The sequence below is a fragment of the Eleutherodactylus coqui genome, chromosome 3 (genome assembly GCF_035609145.1).
Source record: "Eleutherodactylus coqui strain aEleCoq1 chromosome 3, aEleCoq1.hap1, whole genome shotgun sequence".
Lineage (NCBI taxonomy): Eukaryota > Metazoa > Chordata > Amphibia > Anura > Eleutherodactylidae > Eleutherodactylus > Eleutherodactylus coqui.
The window spans coordinates 164935751-164962203 of NC_089839.1; the positions used below are offsets into that span (position 1 = coordinate 164935751).

The 26453-nt window shown below is 40.2% G+C and overlaps 1 protein-coding gene across 1 annotated transcript in view; it reads right to left on the reverse strand.

The window, feature by feature from the left end:
- Positions 1 to 1343: 1343 nt before the first annotated feature.
- The window catches only part of SLC6A1 (solute carrier family 6 member 1), a 219386-nt gene continuing 194276 nt past the window's right edge, over positions 1344 to 26453 (reverse strand). The window contains exons 11-15 of the mRNA XM_066596491.1: positions 18557 to 18688; positions 14868 to 14970; positions 11263 to 11363; positions 3825 to 3992; positions 1344 to 3360 (exon numbers count right to left, since the gene is read on the reverse strand). Of these exons, the coding sequence (XP_066452588.1) occupies positions 3256 to 3360; positions 3825 to 3992; positions 11263 to 11363; positions 14868 to 14970; positions 18557 to 18688 (609 nt within the window). The 3' untranslated portion in view covers positions 1344 to 3255. The remainder of the gene's footprint in view (positions 3361 to 3824; positions 3993 to 11262; positions 11364 to 14867; positions 14971 to 18556; positions 18689 to 26453) is intronic.

Below are 26453 nucleotides of genomic sequence, written 5' to 3' on the forward strand. Positions count from 1 at the left end.
AGAGAGTAAGGGAGCGCCAGGTATAATTCTGCATAACAGAGAGTGGTCACATCAGAGAACAGTGTCCCATTTATGCTAAAGTGGGGTATATGTTTCAGAATATTTATATTTCCCATAGACAGGGGTCATTCACACAACTGTATGCATCCTGCAGGTTTTTCACACCTGTAAAATACACAGTACACAGCTAATGCACATTTAAGGCAAAAACACATGGCTGTATGTGCAACTACGCTCGCCACTAAGATTTTATTTCCTTCTTGACGTTTTTAAACTCCACGCTAGTGCGCATGAGTTTGAAAAAAACAGCGGGAAGATAGTACTATTAGTGGGCAAGAAAACCGCTATTGAAAACAAAACTATTGAAATCAATGATCTCGTTTTGTCCTGTCATGCGGCTGTGATTAATACGAGTTTAAAACATGCTCAAGTAAAGAAGCTCTTGGATGCGCATTTGCTGCGTGTGTTAAATTCCCATTACCTGTATTGATGCGTATTACACACCAAAATAGGGCATATTGCATTGTGAGTGGCCCAATAGAAATCAATGACTTTTTAGTACCACGTATTGTGCATGTGAAAAATATGCGCTTAATACGCAAGCGATATATATACCTCTGTGAGCGAGCTCATATGGTGTAATTTTATAGGTATCTATCTACACATTCCATTTGCTGATCCTCTAAACTCTGTATACTAGCAATTTAGAGACAACACAACATATTATTTCAGCCGTATTTCTATGTAGCTATAGAACCCCTTTAAAGAACAGAACCTTTTTTTCCATTCAGAACGGAATTTTAAAACTGAGGTAAAGTTAAAAAAACAATTATGACCAGAGTTCCTTCGTAATGACATCTCTCAGCATAACTTCTGTGAAAAAGTAGTGTAAATTGATTGAGAAGGCGTATGAAATAACATTTTGCAAAAAAGCACAATGGGGATCTGCAAGCCATTAGCTACAATAAGTGATACCTATTGAAATGATTTTTTCAGGAGCTACTTAAATAGAAAATGTTACATTTTTAATAATATATGGTTGCAAGTCAAATATGCAATTACTAAACAGTTTGAAGCTGATCCAAAGGACAAGCTGAAGAAATATACGCGATATGGGTGGTTCACAATAGGCAAGCCATTTTCTTAATAGCTAGTCTGTCAAAATCTTTCAAAAACAAATGTTTCCAAAAACCTAGGAATTTTCTTGAAGATTCGCAACGCATTTGACAGAAAACTCAATGCATACTTTATTTGTAATATATCCTTTATTTGATTTCTAAATTCATAAACTTACATGACAACCGTGCTTTTCTTACAGAGAGACACCATTAAAAGACATTTAAAATGTATCTTATATTACATTTGGTCCATAGAACAGGTTGCAAGATACTAAATATAAAGGATATTTTTTTTCAGTTAACAAGCTCTGTATATATAGTTTTACTATTCATATGTTACATTACATATATATTTTATATATATATATATATAGATAACTTTATTTGAGTCTTAGCATAATATCTTATTGCGGGTAAGTTTATGGATGATATAATATATTTTTATTAGGGAAAATACTACAAAAGATACAGTTATTCACAATTGAAACACAGTAGTTCCTACATCACTATTCTGCTAAAGTAGATATTTTGTATATAAGATTGCTACAAAGCATATCTGTCATTTTTTTGTATGTACGTGTTGTATACAATCAAACATTTAAATACTGCATTTATTTTTCTGAACAACATTGGAATGTAGTACATATATTAAACAGCCATCAGGAGCCAATATCTCATCGGCTCTGGTACTGCATGAACTTCACAAAGAATGATAGGAGACATTGTATACAAAATAAAGTTACAACAAGACGTTTTGCCTGGTTGCACTACAGACGTACGTTATTATAATTTCGAATATGTTACATTTGATATGAGACATTTTAGAATCTACGAAACAATACTGTTGTACAAATTCCGTTAAAATATTTGTATATATTTTCTACAATAAATGTGCTTGACATTCTTAGAATATTAATTTATTGCGATAACATATATAGATAATTTTTTTTTTTCACTCTTTGGACAAAAAGGACAAACCCAACTAACATCCACGAGAAACATATTGTCACGTAGTAGCTCTAAAGTATGTGCTATAGAACATTTTAAAAAGCACAAGACTTTGCTAAAGAGAAAGTTCATTGTGCAACACAGTCATCTATCACCAAAGTAGGCATTTTATGTTGTGCCTTAAGTTGATCCAAAGGAAATGCCAAATGCAATCAGGCAACAAGTATTTATTTTCCTTTGTTACATTAGAATATTACTTCGGCCATTTACAAGGTGCAATAAATCCAACCAGGGGTGTTGCGTGGCATAAGGGTATATCATTATCCTTATTTTCTCTTATGTATTGGAAATTGTAATTTCTTTTAACATCTAAACCTACATTTTCCAACAGTTTATGTGAATACCCTTTTTCTAGAAGTAAAATCAACTTGTCTGAATATTTAAAATAGTTAAAATGTCTTGAAATTAATAATTGATTCTTACATTTAAGAAATAATTTTTAAATAAAGTGCACAATGGATTGTATAATTTTTTTTTTAAGAAAAAAGCTGGTGTCTGGCTTATAAATTATCATTTTTATTATTCGGATATTTCTATAATAAATGTATATGTAAATTTGGTCCCTTGAACTTAATTTGTGCTTTCATTTCCTTAATAAAAAAAAAAATCAATAATTCACTTTAAGAAAACCTTTGACTAAAAAATAATAGACAATTTTCTACAATAATTGAAAAATGAAAATCCTTCAAACATCTGTGTTATCTACCCTTGCTCTGTAAAAATGTCGAGTAAAAAAAGAGATAATAACCTTTTTATGGATTTTATTCAAAGTCTCGGGAGCTGCCTCTAAGAAATGTTTCAGAATTAAAAATCAATCACACAAAACCTCATATTTTTGTTACCAAATGTAACTTTAAAAATGGTGCTTTTTCTGCTTACAAATTCAACTCTTGCAGTAAAGATAGAAACATTAACAGTCTAAATTGTCTGAACACGCAAACCATTCATGTTATTCCATAAAACAGTAAGAAAATAACCTAGTTGATTTCCTTGTGCTCTACTGGTGATGGTCCCCTTTTTTGCCACTGGAGGTAGGTAAATTCTTTATTCCAGATGTAATTATGTGGTCATGTCAACCATTTTGTATTTAGAAAATCATAACAACTGTATGTTCCTCAGTACAGTATGTTTATATATATGCTTCCTTGTTGGCAGAGTTACTCTTTGACAATTGTTCAGGGCCATTTTCATTGTGAACAACATCGTCACTTGGCTGGATCATAACCTGTAGACGCTGGAGAAGAGAAATGGTGTATTACTCTACGGTATAAAAATACATTTGTGTGTACTATGACGTTTGTAATGACTAGGTTACCTTTCTATTTACCTCTGTACTTTAGAAAGCTTCACTTTTGCTTTATTTATCAAGCATTATGGTTTAAAAAAAGTAGTGCTAAAAGGTATAAGTCCATTAGTGGTACTAAGTGGTTAAATAAAAAGGACCAAATGAAAAACATGTTTTCTTTTAGATGAAAGTTATAGAATCTAAAAGTGTACACATATATTAAAAAAGGAATAAAAAACTAATACAGTATGGCTGTTTTTTTCTTTGTGTTTAATATCCCCATGTCTACAAGCCCTTTCATAAACAAGTCACAATATCATATAGATATATCAAATGCACATTCTTGAAGTTTTTCAGAATCAAAGGCAATTATTTCACTAAGTTGTATATGTGGAAATGGTCACAGCCTATACCTGTTTTAAAGACCCTTTAAGAGACAGGAACAAGTATATCATGTAGCCAGGAATCAGCACCATTGAAGATAAGGCCATGGACCAACCAACTCCTTGTCCCCAAGAAGGAAAAACATAGCTGCCCATGGTAAGTGGAGTCATTTGTACAGCACTGAAAAGGAACACCCCCTGTATCATAAGACAAAAAGAAACCATAAACAATTATAGGATACAAATGTATTTTGGACTTTACTGCAAAAACTCTTACAAAGTAAGCTAACTCAAATTAGAAATGAATTACTGTTGAAAAGGTCACAAAGTCAACATCAAGAAAATTAATGCAAAGTACTTTCAGTCTGGCGTCAAAAAGGACAGAAATAGAAGCTGCTGTAAAGCTCTTTCCTAAGGGAAACTTGTTGACATTTCATTAATCAGTGTATTACAAAGTGGTTACTGAAAGAAGAGTCAAGTTTATTTTATATTTGTTAAATCTTTTGGGCTTCAAAAAAAATTTAGTATTTAGCTTTTTTGTATTTTTGTTTTTCATGCATCAACAACTTTAGTGCCTTCCCTATTCCCTGCCCTATTAAATGTTTTAATTATAAGTCTAAATGGATGACAAAAGCCCTCTCTCTCTCTCTCTCTCTCTCTCTCTCTCTCTCTCTCTCTCTCTATATATATATATATATATATATATATATAGCTTTGTCATTTATTTATCCTGGACGGAAAACACTATAAAAATGGGGAAAAGGTTACGAAAATGACAAAATTGCAGGGTTTTCTGTGCTATCCCGAAAAATTTAAAAGAACATGATCAAAAAGATGTATGAATAACTAATAAAAAGTACATTTCACCACACAAAATATGAGCCTTCACAGATCCCAATTGAAAAAAATGTTATGGGTCTCAAAATAGGGTGACAGAACGCATTTTTTGTTTAAAAAAAAAAAAGTTTTTAAAAGTAGTAAAATGTAACAAAACTATATGAATTTGGTTTCACCGTAATTGTACTGACACACAGAACAAAATTAGTATGTCATTTGTACTACACTGGGAATGCCACAAAAACTCCTCCCCCACAATTGCAATTTTTTTCATTTCATTCCACTTCCAAAAAATTATGTAAGTTTTTCATTACATTTTATTATACATTAAATAGTGCCATTAAAAATATAACTAGTCTTTCCAAAAACAAGCCCTGATACAGCTACATCAATGGAAAAATAAAAAAATTATGGCTCTTAAAAAGCAGGGATTAAAAAAATTAAAATAAAATGAAAAATTTTTGGTCTCGAAAAGGTAAAACAGGGCCATTAAAAAGACACAACGTGTTCTACAAAAATCAAGCATCAACTCAGCTATATTTATAGCTCAGGAATGCAGGGAAGAAAAAAAATGAAAAAGTTGCTGCTAAAACTGGCTGTGGCGCCATGGGGTTAAAAGTTAATTTCATAGATCACTGAACAATAATTTAAAAATAACATCATTATATGAAATTCCTTTCTTCTAAAAACATACTAACTACTACATTAGTTGCTTACAGGATTGCATTCATATTTCTGATCATGCACACACCTACAATGAAGGGAATGTTAATATAACGCTAAGGTATATGTTGGCGCTATATAAATAAATATTATTATTATTATAAACGTGTTAAAGTTAAAGGCTATGGACAGCTTTGGGGGGTGGGCACTTTTTTTTAGATAAATGTATGTATTTTGGACTTACAATTATTATTGCAGTAGGGTTTCATTAAAATAAAACTGGCACCATTTATCTTCTTTAGAGTCTGCATATCACTGAATATAGATATCGCAGTCTATATCTCAATAGGAGATCCGGCATTGATGCTGAATTATGGTCTAAAGGCCCATTTAGATGCAACGATTATCGCTCAAAATTAGTTAAAAGTGTCGAAAGTGAGTGATAATCGTTACTTGTAAAACACACACGTATCGTGCAGTAATTCGTTAGTAATTTGTTCATCGCTGTCTTTCAGTCCGCTTAAAACCTATTGTTTGGTAGTTCGCTTATCGTTTGGTTTAAAGGGGTTGTCCCGCGCCGAAACGTTTTTTTTTTTTTTCAACAGCCCCCCCGTTCGGCGCGAGACAACCCCGATGCAGGGGTTAAACAAGAAAACCGCACAGCGCTTACCTGAATCCCCGCGCTCCGGTGACTTCTTACTTACCTGCTGAAGATGGCCGCCGAGATCTTCTCCCTCGGTGGACTGCAGGGCTTCTGTGCGGTCCATTGCCGATTCCAGCCTCCTGATTGGCTGGAATCGGCACGTGACGGGGCGGAGCTACAAGGAGCCTCTCTCCGGCACGAGCGGCCCCATTAAGAAAAGAAGAAGACCCGGACTGTGCAAGCGCGTCTAATCTGGCGATTAGACGCTGAAAATTAGACGGCACCATGGAGACGAGGACGCTAGTAACGGAACAGGTAAGTGAATAACTTCTGATAACTTCTGTATGGCTCATAATTAATGCACAATGTACATTACAAAGTGCATTAATATGGCCATAAAGAAGTGTATAGACCCACTTGCTTTCGCGGGACAACCCCTTTAAATGAAAATTGTTTAGTCGTTTACCAATTTTTACCTCATTTTTTTACCTTCACTGACGCACTTCCATCCAAACAAACTATTGTTCAATTATCGTTTATCGTCCATTTTCCAACGCTAATCATTACGTTTAAACGGTTTAAAAGCAAAACCATCGCTCACTTTTGATCGCTTAAACGAGTTTTGAGTTATAATCGTTGCATCTAAATGGACCTTTAAGCCTCCCTCACACAGGCGTTTGCAAAAACGCTGCATTTTTGAACGCTGTATTTACTGTAGTTTTAGCAGCATTGGCATGCATTTTACCAATATTTGGGCTGCATTTTCATCACAGTTGAAAATGCAGCCAAGAAAGCTGAAAAAAAAAATCAATATTCAGCTAGCAAGTGCCGTCCTCCTGCTACTCTCCAGTGTTCCTGCAGGCTTCTGTGCAGTTGTCAGCACCGACAGAGCATCTCTTGCTGGTAGCAGGAATTGAAAACCCAGCCTCAAGCAAGAGATTGCTCTGATTGGGTGAGCCAGTGCTTGAGAACCAATGAAAGACAGCGCTTAAAGAGGGTTGTCCCGCGCCGAAACGGGTATTTTTTTTTTCAATAGCCCCCCCGTTCGGCGCGAGACAAACCCGATGCAGGGACTTAAAAAAAAAACGCACAGTACTTACCCGAATCCCCGCGCTCCGGTGACTTCTTACTTACCTGGTGAAGATGGCCGCCGGGATCTTCACCCTCGGTGGACCGCAGGGCTTCTGTGCGGTCCATTGCCGATTCCAGCCTCCTGATTGGCTGGAATCGGCACGTGACGGGGCGGAGCTACGAGGAGCCGCTCTCCGGCACGAGCGGCCCCATTCAGAAAAGAAGAAGACCGGACTGCGCAAGCGCGTCTAATCCGGCGATTAGACGCTGAAAATTAGACGGCACCATGGAGACGAGGACGCTAGCAACGGAACAGGTAAGTGAATAACTTCTGTATGGCTCATAATTAATGCACAATGTACATTACAAAGTGCATTAATATGGCCATACAGAAGTGTATACCCCCACTTTGTTTCGCGGGACAACCCCTTTAATGCACCAATCACAGCCATTCATCGATGTCTCTGATTAGTTGAGCCAGCGAGTTGAGCCAGTTGAGAACCAAGCAGAGTAAATTCTTGCTGGAAGCGGGGTTTTCAATCCCCGTTACCAGCAAGAGATGCTCTGTCAAAACTGAAAACTCTGCCAATTCTTTTCAATGGGCGATGCACAGCATTTAAAAATGCTGAAACGCCCAAAAAGAGAACATGCACTGCTCAAACATCGTGGTGCTAAAAAAAGCACCGTGATCAAGTGGCTGTCTACACCTGTGTGAGCAGTTTTATTGAAAACAGTGGGAGCATTTTACTGCGATTAGTGCGGTACTGAAAGCGCTGTGTTAATCGTGGAAAAAAGCACCTGTGTGAGGGGGCCTTAGTGTTAGGTTGTGCTGTTGGGATCTGTTGTTCCATATTGGTTTCCAGGAGCATACCTTCACAGGTCTGGGTTAGTTGAGCTGGCTGGCTGTGGATTTCTCCAGCCAGCCAATCCCTCTGGTCTGCTGCTCATATATACCAGCCCCTCTGACTAAAGGATGCTGGTTTCCCTTCACCCTAGGGTTTTGCTTGCTTGCATATTTGTTCTGTGTCGTATACGAAGAGTGGTGTGTTTATTGGGTCTGTGCAGATGGCCAAACACGGTGTATGAACAGTCCTTTTCTGTCTTGCACGCAAATTCCTGTCGTGTGGGTGTAAGCAGCATCGTGTCCTGTTGTGGATCGTTTGCCATCTAGGCTGAGGTTGGTCCCTTGGTTCCAGCATGAAGTTGCCCATGTCGGGACGATCGCCCCGCATGCAGGCAGGTTTCACGTGTTAGTTGTCTTGTGAGAGTAGGGACTCACGAGACAACAAGGACCCTTGTTGCGGGCTTAGGTGTCTTGGCCAAGTCACAAACCAATACCTCCTATTTTTACAGCTATTCCATCTGGGTATGTGTGTAGGTATGCTTCGTGCGTGTTTTGGTCGTCAGTTCAGTCCTTACGTTATGTCTGCCTATGTGTCCAGTATGCAGTTCTTCCCTTTTGTGTAGTATCTTAAGTCTGCAACCTGCTCCAGCACATCCTGTTGGGACGCAATACAATCCTTGCATCCATGCTGAGGCGTGGTGCTCCCCATGCAGACCTGACACTTTTTATCTGATATCTTATGACCACAACAAAATTTTTCTTTTGTTGCTTATTTTCTTTGTTCCAATGATCTTCTATTGAGATGTGTTAGTTTTATGCAGAACAACTATTGCCTGAATAATTGCATCAATCGAGCAAACATAAACAGTAGTTTTTATGTGTAAAAATGGCCACCAAAAGGGTGATGAGTGGTACACTGGCAAACACAATTTTTGGTGACTGAGATGTTAGAACTTTTTGGGGGTATTTTGGGGTCATAGATTCTGAAAATGACATTAGTTGAATAAACATGAATAAAACAAGAGTTTCTTGATTGAGGCATGTTGAGGAAACTACATTTTTGTAATTTCCTGTGATGAGATATTCCTGCACATTCATGCCGGCTGTTTCAACAGTAGTCCGCCATCATATGTGTATCCCATCATCCACAGTACTGCTCTTCAACAGTTCAAGTGTTCAGAAATGGAAGCGACCATATCTCTACAAGTTCACCATAGTTTGCGGCTTTATAGTTCCCATGGAAATGCTTTAGAACCATACACGCAGGAGCCTCAAAGTTGTCCACTGAATCTGGGAAACGCTGGTCTTTCATGAGATCCTGGATTTGTGGTCCATTGAATTTACCTGCTTATAGCTTCTCCATGCTCATCGCAGGAAATGTTCTACATTTGTAGCCAAAATACTTTCCATTTCTCTTCAATGCCTTTACACATTATTTCACCAACCCCAAGTGTGATGTACAGCGGGGGCGATATTTATCATATGTACTAATAGTAAGCAAATGCTGGTGGGGAAATAAAGCAAATATAACAAAAATAGATAATGACATCAAGAATATCTCAAAAAGTAGAGCTCTAAATGGTATCTTCAGAATCAATGGCACAAAAATACCCAGAATAAAGTCTTAAATTCCAGGCACCAAGAAAACGGTTTTTTTTGTTGTTTTGCAGTGAATTTGTTCACTAGTCGTTTCACCTCAGTTCACCTACTAGATAATCGCTGGATGATTAATTTTCATCTGTGAAAACAGGCAATTGTTTGTCTTTCAATGACTAGGCAATAAACTTAACAGGGAGGTGTGCGCTTCAGCAACCACGAACATGATTACCAACTGCTCTATGTAAAAGCACATGAAGAACAATCTAAGCTAACAACTCACTGTAGCGCCTATTTCCTGCGATTATTCAAAAATTGCCCCATGTAAACTCACCCTTACGCTACATTCACATGGGCGGCCCGATATCACATTTGCCAGGTGCGTTTTGCACGCTGATGCGAGATGTTTTTGATTCACATCAGATGGAAACATCACCTAGCACCCGCATGCACATCACACGGTATGTGAGTGCTATGCAATGTCTTTTAAGGTCCTATACAAAACAGCGGGTGAGGCGTTTTGATAGAAAAGCAAAAGATAGAACATGCTGCAATTTTGATCATCACAGCATTGCTGCGAGGGAAAAATTGCCCATCGGAACAAATCCATTCGAAAGTATGGAGTTCATATTCGTGTGAGTCTTGTGCGTCTCACAATGCACAAAACCGACATGAGGTTCTCGGCCGTGTGAATTAGCCCATAGGGCAAGAACACATGTGCGTATTTTTTTTTACCTCTATACAGCTGTGATAATAATGGCCATATAATGAGACAAAAGGAAACCACTGATTTCAATACGAGTGAATACTATGGCCGAGAAAAGATAGGACCTGCCCTACCTTCCCTGCATGTAGTGAATACATTGTGCAGGGAAGATCGGGTGGCACCTATCTTTGTCTTTTTTTAAACTCCTGCGCTCTGGCGCAAAGTTTGAACAACTGGAAAAGTGGAATTACCCTCATTCAGGTTCAGCTGCGCTCCATAGCAGTGAGCGTAGTTGGACCTACGGCAGTGTGTTTTTGTCATTATACTGCAGTGTCTATATACAGTTACATGTAGAAGATGCAGAAGACAAACGGTGCAACATTTTTAATCAAACCCTATTCCAAAAATGATTGTCTACCCAAAATACATGCATTTAAGTGAAAGAAAGGCGTCCATAGCCTTTAAATGTTATACTTGTCTATTATTTGTCCAAATTTGGAGTAGTGTAGTACATTACCAACATAACACATCTCAGATCTTTTCTAAGGGTTGATGTGTACAGCTGAATTACAATTTTGTACAGCCTCTGAGTTGTATGGAGCTGTAATATGGCATTCACACAACTGTATGAAACCTTATTGCACCTCCACATGCCTCCAGTTTCATATGGAGGCATAATTCAGGTATATCTGTTAGAGTTCATATCACATCCTGGGGAAAAAACAAATAAAAACAAAATCGTGGCACGTCCCTTTAGACTCTTGACTGGTTCTAGAAAAGAATATCTCTATATGAATGGCAAGCAATAAAGCCTATATTACAAAACATTGACATTATGTGGCTCTTTATTACAGAGACAGACAGTATGCCCTGTGTGTACAGCCATATGGTCAGCGTATGTGGTTATGACAATGCCGTACACAGCTATACTGTGTGCATGAACGCTAGAACCGATCATAGGCTCATATCTATAAATGGAATAGATATAAATCTATTGATCGTCTCACAACATAGTAAAGATATTAAGAATAGTTCAATAGTATATATTCCCAATTTTAAAAAAACCTTCCTGTTAATGAATCATTTTATAAGTTGTCTCTCATCTTACCGCTACTACGATGGGTGTAAAGAATGACCAACAGAGTTTCCACCAAAGGCAAGGCCTGTAGCCAACCATTTCTTCAATATTGTCATAAAATCTATTCACACCTGGAGAAATATAAATGATTTAAATAAAATTAAAATACTTTATATACAGCAATATTTGTAATGATATGTATTTTTATGTGACCATATTGTTGTATGTTTCATTAGTATTATTTTGTGGTCTCACTATATGTAAATAAGCTACATTTTTTGCAGATTTTATTTTCAGTTCTTACTGTTTTCTAAAAGGGGAATACATTCAACTTTTTCATTTTCTATTCTCAGATCCCCAATTGTATCACTTTAATTTAAAGGAAATCATTGTCCAGACCAATAGTGTTACAGGGAGTCTATTAGTTCCTATGAATAGCTGATATGTAAAATTAAAACTGAAAGGGAAAAAAATGGGCCTCTACCTGAATTTAAAGAAAACTAAAATTATGACAATTGCAAAAAATGGCCAAATTCAAATCAAAATCGACAACGAGGCCATATAATGCTTGCGAGACTTCATCTTCCTTGGCTCAAAAATTGACCAGGCTGGAGAATCTATGCCAGAGATAAAACGTAGGATAGCATTGGGGTGAAGCGCCATACTAAACATGAATAAAATCAGGAAAAGTAGGGATATCGGTATAGCAACTATACGCAGGATAGTGCAAACCACAGTTTTCCTCATAGCCATGTATGGATGTGAAAGCTGGACTGCGAAAAAAAGCTGATAGAAGGAGGATTGATACATTCGAGCTGTGGTGCTGGCGTAAGCTGCTACGTATACTCTGGAAGGCAAGTGTAACAAGTCCTGAATTGTATTAGACCCGATATATCATTTTTTTTTTTGCATCCGTTTTTATTGATAATTTCTAATATATGACAGACATGTAATACATGAAAGCAATACAAAACAGCTCGGTCAGATGAAAAGGGACTACTAGTTCAACATGTCAGGTCGAAGCCGAGCAGTCCTGCTAATAAGCTAAACAGTGAACTTGTTAAACATGGTTGGGGTGACTCACAGACAAGACGTACAGGTTGGGGGGAGGAAGAGAGGGGGGAGGGGGGGATAGCTAATGGATTCATACAGTAAGCAAAATCCTATAAGTTAGCGCTTCTGATCAGTGCGTGGGTAACGCCAGTCTGGGGTGCTCGGTCTCCGCCTCGTCCCACCTCCAAGCACAGACTGGGCGTAACCGCCTCGTCCGTCTCTCCCGGACAAGACAATGATAGGACTACAGCTCAAGGCGCAATCTATGCCAAGGGCCCCATAGTTCCAGGAATTTGTCATGGTTACCTTTGGACCAGCTAGAGAGTTCCTCCAAGTTGCAGGACAAATCCATTCTATCTCTCCATTGAGATATTGAGGGAGGTAGTTTTTGCATCCATAAAGAGGGGATAAGTGCCTTTGCTGCGTCAATTGCCTGTGCCAATAGTTTCTGCTTTAAAGGGTGAAAGCACCCAGATGGTCTCCATAGAAAGATAATCTCCGGGGTCAGTGTAAAATTACGTGCTAGCTTCCTAAGATTTCTCTCCACTTCGTGCCAGAAGGGCATCAAGATCTGGCATTCCCACCAAATGTGTAAGTAAGAGCCTGTGCCCGTCCCACATCTCCAGCATTTATCGCATGTAGTTAGTTTGTGGTCAGAGAGCCACTGAGGTGTTCTGTACCATCTAACAAGTAGTTTGTAATGGGCCTCCTGTGATAGAATGCATTGGGACAGGCCATAGGCCAACTTCAAGATTAATTGGATGTCAGAGGGAGATAAAGTGATATGTAGTTTCTTCTCCCAAGAGGAGAGGAATGCGGGCTTCGAAGTTAGAGAGGGTGAAATAAAGTGCTTCCGAAGGAAAGCTATTTTTCTGTGGTTAGGTATGTTCTCATCCACTGTTTTCTCAAAAGCAGTATATATCACTATATATATATGAACTAAGTATATATGACCCGATATATCATTGAAGGCCAAGATGACCAGACTCAGGCTTATGTATTTTGGCCATGTAATGCGAACAGAGTCACTAGAAAAATCTATAATGCGAACAGAGTCACTAGAAAAATCTATAATGCTTGGACAGATCGGTGGCAAAAAAAAAGACCTGGCCACCAAAAAACATCATGGCTTGATTCTGTCAAAGCTGATACTGGCATAGATATCACACAACTGAAAGAAGCCGTGCAAAACCGAAAAACATGGAGACAGTTTGCCTTTAGGGTTGCCGAGAGTCGTGAACAACTAAATGACTAACAACAACATCTGTTCCTATGAGCTCCATAAGTTAAGCCTATGGATTCATGGGAGCTGTAACACTGAATCCAGAGATGTGAGTAATTATGCTTACCTTCCTCACTATTCCCCTGCTGTGAGTTGTCAAAGCCACCAATGCAAAGACTAGTACTCTAATTCTATGTGTGCACACAAGTGTTCCGCTGGGTGCATGCAGCGGCGGCTTTGGCACCCTTACAGTGCAAGAACATGGAGGAGTGTAAACATAATCCTCACATTCCTGGACTCAGTGTTTCAGCTTTTAAGAGCCCAAAAGTTTAGATTGTAGGCTCATAGGAGCTGACAGACACCTTTTAATGGGTTTTTCTGAGATAAAACAATTCATTTCAGTGGCCCCAAAACATAAAAATAATGAGTCTAGGTCAACTACTACTTTTTGCCTTCTCTCATGTATTGTGATGCATCAACCATGCAGACATCTAAATACATTACAGCTAATCATCATACATGTCACATTACATGACTGCAGTTGTCAACTGCAATAGATAACAAATAATGACCCATAGGGATAAGCGAGGGCTGGCGTGATTGAGGAGACCAAAAGTGCTGCAAAGGATAAAAATTAGTAAGTTCATTGAAAACATTATTACTTTTAGATTTTGGAGCCATAAAAATTAAATTTTATATCTAAGAAAAGCTCTTTAATTTATTTCATTTACTAGATGTGATGATAAATGTAATTTAGTAGATACAATTCATTGTATACTCTACATAGACCACAGAAGTGTCTATCATGGGTCTTAACTTAGGCTCCTGTAAAATGTCACGATCCCAGTCATGTAATAAATGCTGATAAATGAGATTAGTACTCGTCTGACTGGCCTCCACACAGGTCATTTCAGACGATATGGAGGACGAATGGTATCACTTTAGAGTGATTTTTCAGCATAAAATGTAATTTTAGGTAAATAAAGTAAACAGCAATTTTGCTAGTTATCATACCAGCTATCTTGTAAGCACAAGTTGTTTGAAACATTAGTGACCATTTAAATTGACAACTGGGCGTTACCAGTTAGTTTGCATTATGAAATCATCCAATCAGTGCTGATAGTGCTACACTGTATAGAGACACACCCATTTAACAACAGAAATTGTAACAGGCAGTTGTGAATTTACTCATACATTGTTTGGAGGAATAACAGAGGAATGGCACAATGAAGAATTATGGGAAAAGATGCTCCAGCATTATTTAGGGGTGAATACACACATTTAAAACAGACATGTCAGTTGAGCCATCAGGCCGTCTTTAACAGTCTGAGATCACATAATATTTCATATGTTTTCTTACCATAACACCATGATATTGAGATGCACTCAAAGAACACAAGAAACAGCAGGCTCATTCCACTGGCTGAATAATAATCAAAAAGTTTAAATACATAAATTCCACCCTGTAGAGAAAACAAAGTTCAGATTGAACATAGGATTCTTAGACAGATGTAGCAAACTTTAACATTTAACCCATTATAATAACTTAACTACAATGTACTGCAATGCTACACCAGTCATGTTAAGGACTCAGTCAGCATTTGTTTCATGCATGTATAGGCGCGTGAAAAAAAAAACGTAGAACACATGTATGAAAAATGTGTGACCGAAGCTAAAATTCGCACATAAATAGTGCGGCCCATTGAAAGGAATTGGAGAGGATTGCTATCCCCTGCTGCAGCTGGGGATTCCTAGGATGTGAAACCCCTGGATGCTGTCACATCCAGGGCTTTCACCTTGTTGTCAAGTGGGGCCGGCGGCAGCAGCACCGGCGCCATTGAAAACATAGGGAGAAGATTGCGGTCCTCTGCCACAGCTGTGACAGCTGTGGTAGTGGATTCTTTCATCTCCATGGGGAGTCCTCTCATCACTAAACACTGTGACAGTACTGATGAATGGCTATAATCAGCCAATCAGAGGCAGCGCTTCTAGGAGGCGGGGATTTTTTAATCCCCAGACAGAAGAAAGTGAAGAGGAAGAGGTCCGGTGACACGGGGAGAACACGCGCCGGAGATGACAGTGCTTCTAGGTGATGTTTTTGTTTTTTTTTCCCTGCAGCTAGGGCTTATTTAATGGCTTTGACAGTAGGATTTTTTTACTGCCAAAGTTGCATCACATGAAAACCGTGTGCGAAGCAAAAAAAGCTGTCCTACACTTTGCAGGTGCGAATTTTTAGTGCTTGTAAAAAGCAGACATGTGACCGCTTTCATTGGAAAGCATTGGTTCTAATAGAGCCGTTTTTTTTAAATGCACCTATCCATGCTTGAAAAAAACACTTGTCTGACTGAGCCCTAATAGAGCCAGTTTTTAAACGCACGTATTCATGCGTGAAAAAAACACTCGTCTGACTGAGCCCTTAGAACCAATGCTTTCCAATGAAAGTGGTCACATGTCCGTTTTTTACAAGTGCCAAAAATTCACAACCTGCGAAAGATAGAACAGAATGTAGAAAACATTTCTGAAGATGGGTAATTGATCTAGGGATTTATTGTGTTTAGCATATTTGGAGTCTGGAAATATTTTTTCCCCTCTAATATAAGGCAAAAGGTAACCACTAGAGATGAGCAAGCATACTTGTCCGAGCTTGATGCTCGTTCGAGTATTAGGGTGCTCGAGATGCTCGTTACTCGAGACGAGCACCACGCGGTACTCGTCTCGATTAAACGAGCACTGACCATTGAATTCAATGGAGCCGGCAATATAGCCGGCTCCATTGAAAGCAATGCGCTGCGGGCGATCGCAGGATGAATTGCCGGGAAGGGGTTAAATATGTAAGCCCTTCCTTGCAATTCATCCTTGAGGCCTTAGTCAGACGGGCGTTTTTAGCCGCGATTTGCGCATGCGCATGCGTCCGGCGATTTTATAAAACCATTGCTTTGCAATGGTATCAGACACATGAGCGCTTTTTATGCGCTCGTCCGATAAATTATAGAACAGAAATCGCAGATCGCACCTACCTGCGATCTGCGATTCCTGTTCCCTTCTCTATATGCGCTCAATGGGGCCGGCGGCAGCAGCCCCGACCCCATTGAGAACATATAGAAGACAAATCATTCTTCTCTGCCACAGCTGTAACAGCTGTGACAGAGAAGAACGATGTTTGCCCATTGAATTCAATGGAGCCGGCAATACAGCCGCTCCATTGAAAGCAATGGGCTGCCGGCGTGCGTGGGGTGAATTGTCGGGAAGGGCTTAAATATATAAGCCCTTCCCTGCAATTCATCCTAAAATGTGTTAAAATAAAAAAAAATTGTATACTCACCTTTCCGCTGCAGCCGGAGTCCAGCCGCGGCCGCTGTCAGTTCTCCTGAACTGCTTCTCGGCACTATTCAGCCGGCGGGGCTTTAAAATCCCCGCCTGCTGAATGATCTGCCTCTGATTGGTCACAGCCCTGACCAATCAGAGGCAGGTTTCACTCACACACCCATTCATGAATTCATGAATGGGTGAGTGACTGCTGCCTCTCAGCGCTGAGCCAATCAGGGGCAGGTCTGACTCACATCCATTCATGAATTCATGAATGGGTGTGAGTGAGACATGCCTCTGATTGGCTCAGCGCTGAGCCAATCAGGGGGCAGGTCTGACTCACACCCCCTTCACACCCACTGCAGGACGGCCGCGCGGAGCTCCGGCTGCCGGGAGAAGGTGAATATATATATATTTTTTATTTTTACACATTTTAGGATGAATTGCAGGGAAGGGCTTATATATTTAAGCCCTTCCCGACAATTCATCCCGGGCTCGCCCGCAGCGCATTGCTTTAAATGGAGCCGGCTCTATTGCCGTCTCCATTGAATGCAATGCGCTGGACAGCTCCGGCCCGTTTCTAATGAAACGCGGCTAGGAGCAGATTTTCGGGCGATTTGCGGGCGACTTGCGCGCACCGGTCACGTGATTTGCGGATGCGCATCCGTCATGCGATCCGCAAATCTCGCGAAAAAACGCCCGTCTGACTAAGGCCTAAATGTGTAAAAATAAAAAAAATATATATATTCACCTTTCCGCTGCAGCCGGAGTTCAGCTGCGGCCGCCGGCAGTTCTCCTGAACTGCGTCTCAATACTATTCAGCAGCTGGGGCTTTAAAATCCCCGCCTGCTGAATGAGCTGCCTCTAATTGGTCACAGCCTGACCAATCAGAGGCAGGTCTCACTCACACACCCATTCATTAATTCATGAATGGGTGAGTGACTGCTGCCTCTCATTGGCTCAGCGCAGGGACCAATCTGATTTTAAATCCCCGGCTGCTGAATACCACAGAGAGCAGTTCAGAGAACTGCAGCCGGCTGCCGCTGAACTCCGTCTGCCGGGACCGGGTGAGTATATATATATTTTTTATTTTTACACATTTCTGGATGAATTGCAGGGAAGGGCTTATATATTTAACCCCTTCCCGACAATTCATCCCACGATCGCCCGCAGCGCATTGCTTTCAATGGAGCCGGCTGTATTGCTGGCTCCATTGAATTCAATGGGCTAACACCGTTCTTCTCTGCCACAATTGTTACAGCTGTGGCAGAGGAGAATGATCTTTATGCTGACAGTGCGGGGGGGGGGGGGTCTCACTCTTGCCACTATTGTGGCTTAATAGTGGGACCTGGGAATTTGAGATGCAGCCCAACATGTAGCCACTCGCCTGCCCTATCCGTTTCTGTGTCGTTCCCATCACTTTTGTGAATTTCCCAGATTTTCACAAATGAAAACCTTAGCGAGCATCGGCGATATACAAAAATGCTCGAGTCGCCCATTGACTTTAATGGGGTTCGTTACTCGAAACGAACCCTCGAGCATCGCGGGAAGTTCGACTCGAGTAACGAGCACTCGAGCATTTTGGTGCTCGCTCATCTCTAGTAACCACCCATTCATACAGTATCTTTTTCCCACTTCTTCTGGATTAACATGGCAAAATAATTGACTTTTTACCGTACTGTTATTTTAGTAAATATGTTCTATTGTTTCTGCCTGTAGAGAATCAGGTTCAAGTTTGCTTACCTGAGTTATGTTGGACAAACCAATGAGATAAGAAACAACGCATACGATTGCAATAAATATTTCTCTTCGGGTACGCAGCAGTTTTGGAAATTCATCCACAAGAGCCGTTATAAACCCTTCAACTGTACAGAACTGCAAAGTAAGAAAGAACATTGTACAATTCATGTTGGCAAAATCATGCAAATTATATATTTAGGCACAAAAGGCCATAAGAACAAATAGATTACATTCTCATGGTTCAGCTCGAAAAATGACTACCATATTCAAGTGTCTCATAAGTATTCAAAACAGCATGTTATTTTCCATCTGCTGTCTGCTGGAATTTCTCTTACCCTGTTAGGAAATATGCACTCAAATTGGTGTGATTGTAGGTGAGATCTGTCAATTTTTCATAGCTGGAGACGCATCAGAGCTTATTGCTTTATTTGTGCCGATTTGTCTATTTATATACTGCATCTATATCTCCTCCTGATGGGATCAAAGATTAAAAGAGCTTGAAGTGACTGCTCTGTGCATTTGCATGCAAATTCAAGCTTCGACGACAGCAGGTTCATATAGTTCTATCTCATGTTATGTCTGCTTACTAGACTTCACTAAAGTAGACCCTTTTTAGATTTGCCTGCCGTGAACTGCAAGACTGAACAGCCATTTTGGGTTGTCTTTTTTTTCAAATCCTCTGATAAATAACACGACTATACAACCTCCCTATATAACTTAATTCTGGCACCCTTTTCATTGTGGTAAGGAACCTGAAGAGACCTCAATAGCTGGCCAATTTTTGTCAGCTTGCCACATCTATACTATTTCCCTGCTACTTTTCTAGTTGTATGTGATATCTGTTACATCCAAGCCAGACACAAAACGCATTGTTGGACATAATTTGCTGTCCTAAAAGGATAGATATACACACGCAGAGAACACTATATTAAATAAAACCTGAAAAGTGGGGGAACAGGAAATGAGACCCCACCTAAAAGCGGAGTACCTGCCCTGATGAAGGCAACCCCTATATCAGGAACCTGGTGCAACCCTGACTCTCCCTAGTTGGAAACAGGGATAATGTTTTCTAAAATAACAATATATGGTATAGATGTTAAACAAGCTTGCAAGGAACCAGGTAAAATAGCGATTAATCAGGAGATAGATGTTCAACACACCAAATATCCTTAACACCAAACTGATTTATCTGATAGTGAAACAGGACAGGAGCTACCAACTTGACCAGAAACACCTTCAGACTTGAAGTATAACTGGTGTGCTCAATGAGGAGGAGCCAAAATAAATATGTACAGACAAGTGCCTATTGGCCATCTGAGATACACGCCTCACAGCCAATCAATCCATCCATGCACCATCAGGGAAGTGCTTATGTCAGCGGCCAATGCTGGAATGACACTGAGCATGCAGTAGCATGTGGATCACGTCGGCCACGGCTAACACCATGACAATACCCCAGTCTTGATCTGACATGGCCAGCAAGCCATGACAATACCTTTCTTCTTGGTCTCAATTGTCACTTTATCTGTGTACAGTATTGGTCAACCCAAACTAACATTTATCCATACTGTCATTCACTGCCAATTTTGTCTGCCAAATATTTAAAAAAAATTGTATTTTACTGCTCTACTTACACAAAATTGCAGGATTTTACATATGTGGGATAGTCATAATGTATTAGTTAAGTTAAAAAAAAGTATCCTTTGCTGCTCTGTGCACACAATGTTCCAGTTTATTTAATCTGTGACACAGGTAGAACATGTCTGTGAAACACAAACAAAGAGGAAGATTTACGATGTATTTTGAGTGATAATTGTTGCATGTAAATGCTACTATTGTTTACTTTTCGGCCGAACGATGATTTTTAGGTGAGTATAAAATCCATCATTTGGCCAGAGAGCTGATAGCAGGGACCACACACTGTGTTCTCCACTGGAGCATTGGTTACATTGTATTCAGCTTACAGCCCCGCAGCAGAACAAAGGAGCTGTATGTAGAGAACTGTTCACTGCATACAGCTTCTTGAGGCTCATTTACATGCAAATAAAGGTAATAAGCATTAAATGGGCATTAGTGCCCATTAGCAGCTTATGAAAAATGATAGCTAAAAGTGTCACTCTTCCTATCTTTTGAACAAATTTTGAGTCATCATCTTTGCGTGTAAATGGTCCTTAAGGCTAGCATTTTACATGTTGGTCTAAATTAAAAATGTCCCAGATAAGGTGCATCTTTAACTGCCCGTTCACCACAAAAGACAGTCTATGCCAGCTTTGAGCTGATTTCGATTTTTGCTATAGTTTACATCAGTTCCTAGTATAAATTATAAAATTAATCTGATAGGCTGCTGGCAGCCCCACCCCCTACCACTAAGCCCTACTATTTTAAAAAGTAGCAAAGGCACTGGAAAAAAGCAAGCAGTTGCACATTTTTGTGCAAATATGGGATATGCAAAAATGTGCAACTATTTTATGTTAGAAAGCTGGCATATTTTACATGATAAATCAGGTTTGTCCTTTCCAACTCTACCATTTTGTAATTCTATGATTCCCTTAATAGATCCAAATTTATTAACCAGTTTAACCAGCTTTGGTCATTGATGCTGGAGTATCTGGGACTAGTATTTCAAAAATTGCCGACCTTGTGTGGTTTTCTCATGCAATGGTATCAGGAGGATGCTGAAAATGGGATGATTGCTGGAAAACATTCATTGAACGCGGATTCTGTGGATGTTAAGAATCACTCTGAAATGTTCCAGTCAAGCAAATTGTATCTGAATTTGGATCACTTGGAAGGTCAAAAACATTGCCTGGTCAGATGAATCCAGACCACAGTTGCACCATGCTTATGTGAAAGTCAAAATGAAGCAGAATGAATCAATGAACGCTTCATGTCAGCTGATCAAAGCATGCCAGTACCTCCATCTAATTTGAGGCCACAAGAAGCTATTCTGTCCACCTGGATTGCCAATAGTTTTTTTGGACAACTTATCGAAAAATCATGAACCACCAACAGTTTTATGAACACATCAGAAAAACCATACTGAACTATAAAGATTACAAGTAATACATGTCTTTATACTGATATGAACTCATTACCAGCATTTACTATGAACTGTAAAATGATGATAATTAAAGTCTATAAAAACCTGCTCAAGTTCCACTAGCCTTAAAAAATTCACTGACCCCTCTAATATTTTTTAAGGATGCTGAAAAAAGTCCCCTATTTTTATGAACAGTCTAGAAGTTTCTGGATGTTAGCAACTACGCTGTTCGAATGAGCAGTTTTCCTGCAGAATGATGTCACCATCTAGTGGAATCTATGCCATGACAAATCGTCATGGTTCTGAGGGCGAAAGGAGGTCCAACGCTCTACTAGATGGGAGTCTCTAATAAAGTCGCCATTCAGTGTATTTATAATAGTAATACTATGATAGACTAGCAATTAATATGAGGCAACTTTCCAACCTAATTAGTAAAATCTGACATTATGCTACAGGATATGTTTCTAATTAGCCCGAGCCTATAAATGCCTATTCAACATTTGTTATAAATTTCCCCCTCACTGCCTTAAAAAAAATAAAACTGTTCTTCTCAAAATAAGCTCCCTACCGTAATATATTACTGCTTCCCTTTACCGTGAATTTCACGTTCAAAACTAAACCAACAACTCCATCCTCTCTCTCCTGAATTGACACTACCAGAGGCATGTAGCCTGAGGCCAATCTTTGGCTTGTCTATGATTGCTCATCCCTGTATCAGTCTAAAATAGTAACAGAGAGACAATGTATTTTATATAGTACTATTTAAATCTGAAAGGTGCAGTCTGCTGAAAGACATTTTGTAAGAGCAAATATGAAGAAGTAACTACTTGCAACGCAGCATACAGGAATAGAGTGAATACATCTACTGCACAAAAAAACATTAGCCATTGAATTGGCCAGACTCAATTAAGGGGGCAGGTGTACATTAATACCTTTGTAGGGATATTCCCAATGTAAGCATTTATGACATATCCACATAATAAATAATACAGTAATTATTTTTTATGTTTTTCCGCTTTTACAAAATAAAAAGCCTTTTTATTTAATTTTTTTTCATTGTTACATTTAAAGACCCATAACATTTTATTTTTCTTCATATACAAAGCCCCAGTTGGACAAGCCATCAGGAGATTTGGCCTCCAATACCATCTCTTATGCAATTATACACCTTTTCCAGTGACATTTCTGCACCTTTCCTCCAAAACATCACCGGCTGTCTGTCTGTTGTCTCTAAGGCCTTAGTCACACGGGCGTTTTTTGCCGCGATTTGCGGATCGCATGAAGGATGTGCATCCGCAAATTGCGTGACCGGGGCCGAAAAATCGCCCGAAAAAACTGCTCCTAGCCGCGTTTCAATAGAAACGGGCCGGAGCTGTCCAGCGCATTGAATTCAATGGAGCCGGCAATACAGCCGGCTCCATTGAAAGCAATGCGCTGCGGGCGATCTCACGATGAATTGTTGGGAAGGTCTTAAATATATAAGCCCTTCCCTGAAATTCATCCAGAAATGTGTAAAAAAAAATAAATATATATATATATATATATATACTCACCTTGTCCCGGCAGACGGAGTTCAGCGCGGCCGGCCTGCAGTGGGTGTGAGTGAGAGCTGCACCTGATTGGCTCAGTGCTGAGCCAATCACGGGCAGCTCTCACTCACAGCCACTCACACCCACTGCAGGCCGGCCGCGCTGAACTCCGTCTGCCGGGACAAGGTGAGTATATATATATTTTTTATTTTTACACATTTCTGGATGAATTGCAGGGAAGGGCTTATATATTTAAGCCCTTCCTGACAATTCATCCCGCGATCGCCGGCAGCCCATTGCTTTCAATGGAGCCGGCTGTATTGCCGGCTCCATTGAATTCAATGGGCAAACATCGTTCTTCTCTGCCACAGCTGTTACAGCTGTGGCAGAGAAGAATGATTTGTCTTCTATATGTTCTCAATGGGGTCGGCGCTGCTGCCGCCGGCCCCATTGAGCGCATATAGAGAAGAGAACAGGAATTGCAGATCGCAGATAGGTGCGATCTGCGATTTCTGTTCTATAATATATCGGACGAGCGCATAAAAAGCGCTCATGTGTCCGATACCATTGCAAAGCAATGGTTTTAAAAAATGCGCAAATCGCGCGAAAAAACGCCTGTCTGACTAAGGCCTAACACTATGTCCTCTCTCTACCTAAAACTAAACCTCTCAAAAACTGACCTACTGGTGTTCCTGCCCTCTACTAACCGACCTCATCCTGACATCTCCATCTCAGTGTGTGGTGCCACCATAACTCCTAGACAACATGCCCGCTGCCTTGGGGTTATATTCGATTCTGATCTCTCCTTTACCCCCTACATCCAATCTCTGGCCTGAACATGTCAGCTGCACCTCAAGAGCATCACAAGAATTCGCCCTTTTCTTACCGTGGACAAGCTAAAAACGCTGTTGCCCTCATCCACTTTCGGCTCGATTACTGCAACTAGCTGCTGATCGGCCTCCCCTGCTCCAGATTCTCCCCTCTCTAATCTACCCTGAATGCGGCAGCCAGGCTCATCTTCCTGTCTAGCTGCTAGTCGAACGCCTCTGCCCTATGCCAGTCACTGCACTGGCTGCCCGTCAAATACAGAATTCAATTTACATTTACTATATTCATCCACAAAGCTCTCCACAGCACCGTGCCGCCCTACATTGCCTCCCTCATCTTAATCCACCACCCAGTCCAGGCCCTCTGCTCTGCTATCGAAACCAGCTTTAAAAAACGCACCTCTTCAGGGAGGCATACCACATCACCTAAACTAAACCCCTCTGTACTTTGCCTGATAACATGCTCCCTGACCTACTGACTGTAATCCCTGCTAGCCGCCATCAACCGCCCCCTGCAGTCATACCGATTCAGCCACTATACGGCTTATTTCTGACCATTGTCTATGTGTATAGCATCCCTCACTCTTCACCTCACCATACAGTGCACATCTCCAGCCCTTTACCTTCTGTATCACCCCATTATTTGTAGCATGTCACCCTCAGTAGGGCCCTCACCCCTACTGTTTTCATCAATTGATTACTATATGTAACCGTGGTTTTTGTATTTTTGTATTTCTGTCTTTCTGTATCCCCTGTATGGAAAGCGCTGCGGAATATGTTGGCGCTATACAAATAAAGATTATTATTATTTTTCCGTGGACGAAGCTCTGTGAGGGTTTGTTTCTTGCGTGACGAGTTGTTGCTTTTATTTGTATCATATTGGAGTACATATGGCTTTTCTGATTACCTTGAGGCTTCGTTCAAACGAGCGCTGTTTTCACACATGATAGGAACGCAAAAAGATTGCGTCTAAATAGAACCAATGGTTTCCTATAGAACCGTTCAGATGAATGAATTTTAGATGCGCAAAACGCTTGCACCTGCCAATGATAGGACATGCGAGTGCTATGCCCGCCTCTAGATTTTGTGCTTCTAAAAATCCTTCATGTGAACGCTTCTATAGGAAGCCATTGGTTCTAATAGAAACGTCTTCTGTGCACACCTATACTGCGCGCCCACAGCGCTCATATGAACGAGTCCTTATTGCTTTTTTTGGGAGGAAAAATGAACAAAATACATTTTTGTTTATGGTTTTTGCAGTATAGGATAAATATTTGTTGTACAGGTTGTTATACTTGTATCACCAACAAAAACAGGCCAGTATATGCTTAGAACATGCCTGTGTACATACATATATATAGTGCCAAATAAAATCCACACACGGGGCAAAAAGCACGTAGTTTAAAAGCAAAATACGTTATTCAATACCACAAAGTATTAAAACTACATGCAAAAATTTGGAAAAAAGAATGCAATGTCCATAATGTAGGTATGTCTGAAGGACCGCTGGAAGAAGCAACGAGTGAAAAGTACGTTGGGTCTTTGGTTTGGTTTCTGTGTTGGCTGAATGTGGTGACAGTACTTATTTGCACTGGATTTATATGTTATTTACCTTTTTATCCATTGATTGTGATATGTAACTCATATATATGTTTTGGTAACGAGTAGAGATGAGCGAGCATACTTGCTAAGGGCAATTGCTCGAGCGAGCATTGTCCTTAGCGAGTACCTGCCCGCTCGAGAGAAAAGGTTCGGGTGCTGGCGCAGGGGAGTGGTGAGTTGCGGCAGTCAGCAGGGGGGGAGTGGGGGGGAGAGAGAGATCTCCCCTCCGTTCCTCCCCGCTCTCCCCCGCAGCTCCCTGCTCGCCGCCGGCACCCGAACCTTTTCTCTCGAGCGGGCAGGTACTCGCTAAGGGCAATGCTCACTTGAGCAATTGCCCTTAGCGAGTATGCTCGCTCATCACTAGTAACGAGCCTTCAGACAAACCCTACATTATGGACATTACATTCTTTCTTTCAAATTTTTGCATGTAGTTTTAATTCTTTGTGTTATTGAATAAAGTATTTTGCTTTTACACTACACGCTTTTTTACCCTATGTATTGATTTTATTTTGTAGAGGTCATTACAGATACAATGATACTGATTAGGTGTTTTGTTTTCGTAAGTTTTTTTTAGACAAACGGGATGTGCGCAGAAAAGTTTTTTTGTTAGTTTTTTTTAATTATTTTTATTTTACATTTTTTATGCACCTATAGGGAACTTAAAGCATAAAAGCACTGATCACTATGATAATGCATTTCTGTTCTGCAATGCATTATCGCTCACAATAGCAATCACAGGCCATGGCAGGCCTAGACACCAGTGTATGCAGTCCAGTCTGGTTAAAAGTGGGAATCAGTGTTCTCATTGATCCCCATTGTTGCAGCAGGAGGCTAGCTAGCTATCAGTCACAGCCAGCTACTGCTGTGGGATGCCCATCCGCAGGACATACGTTTATATCCTG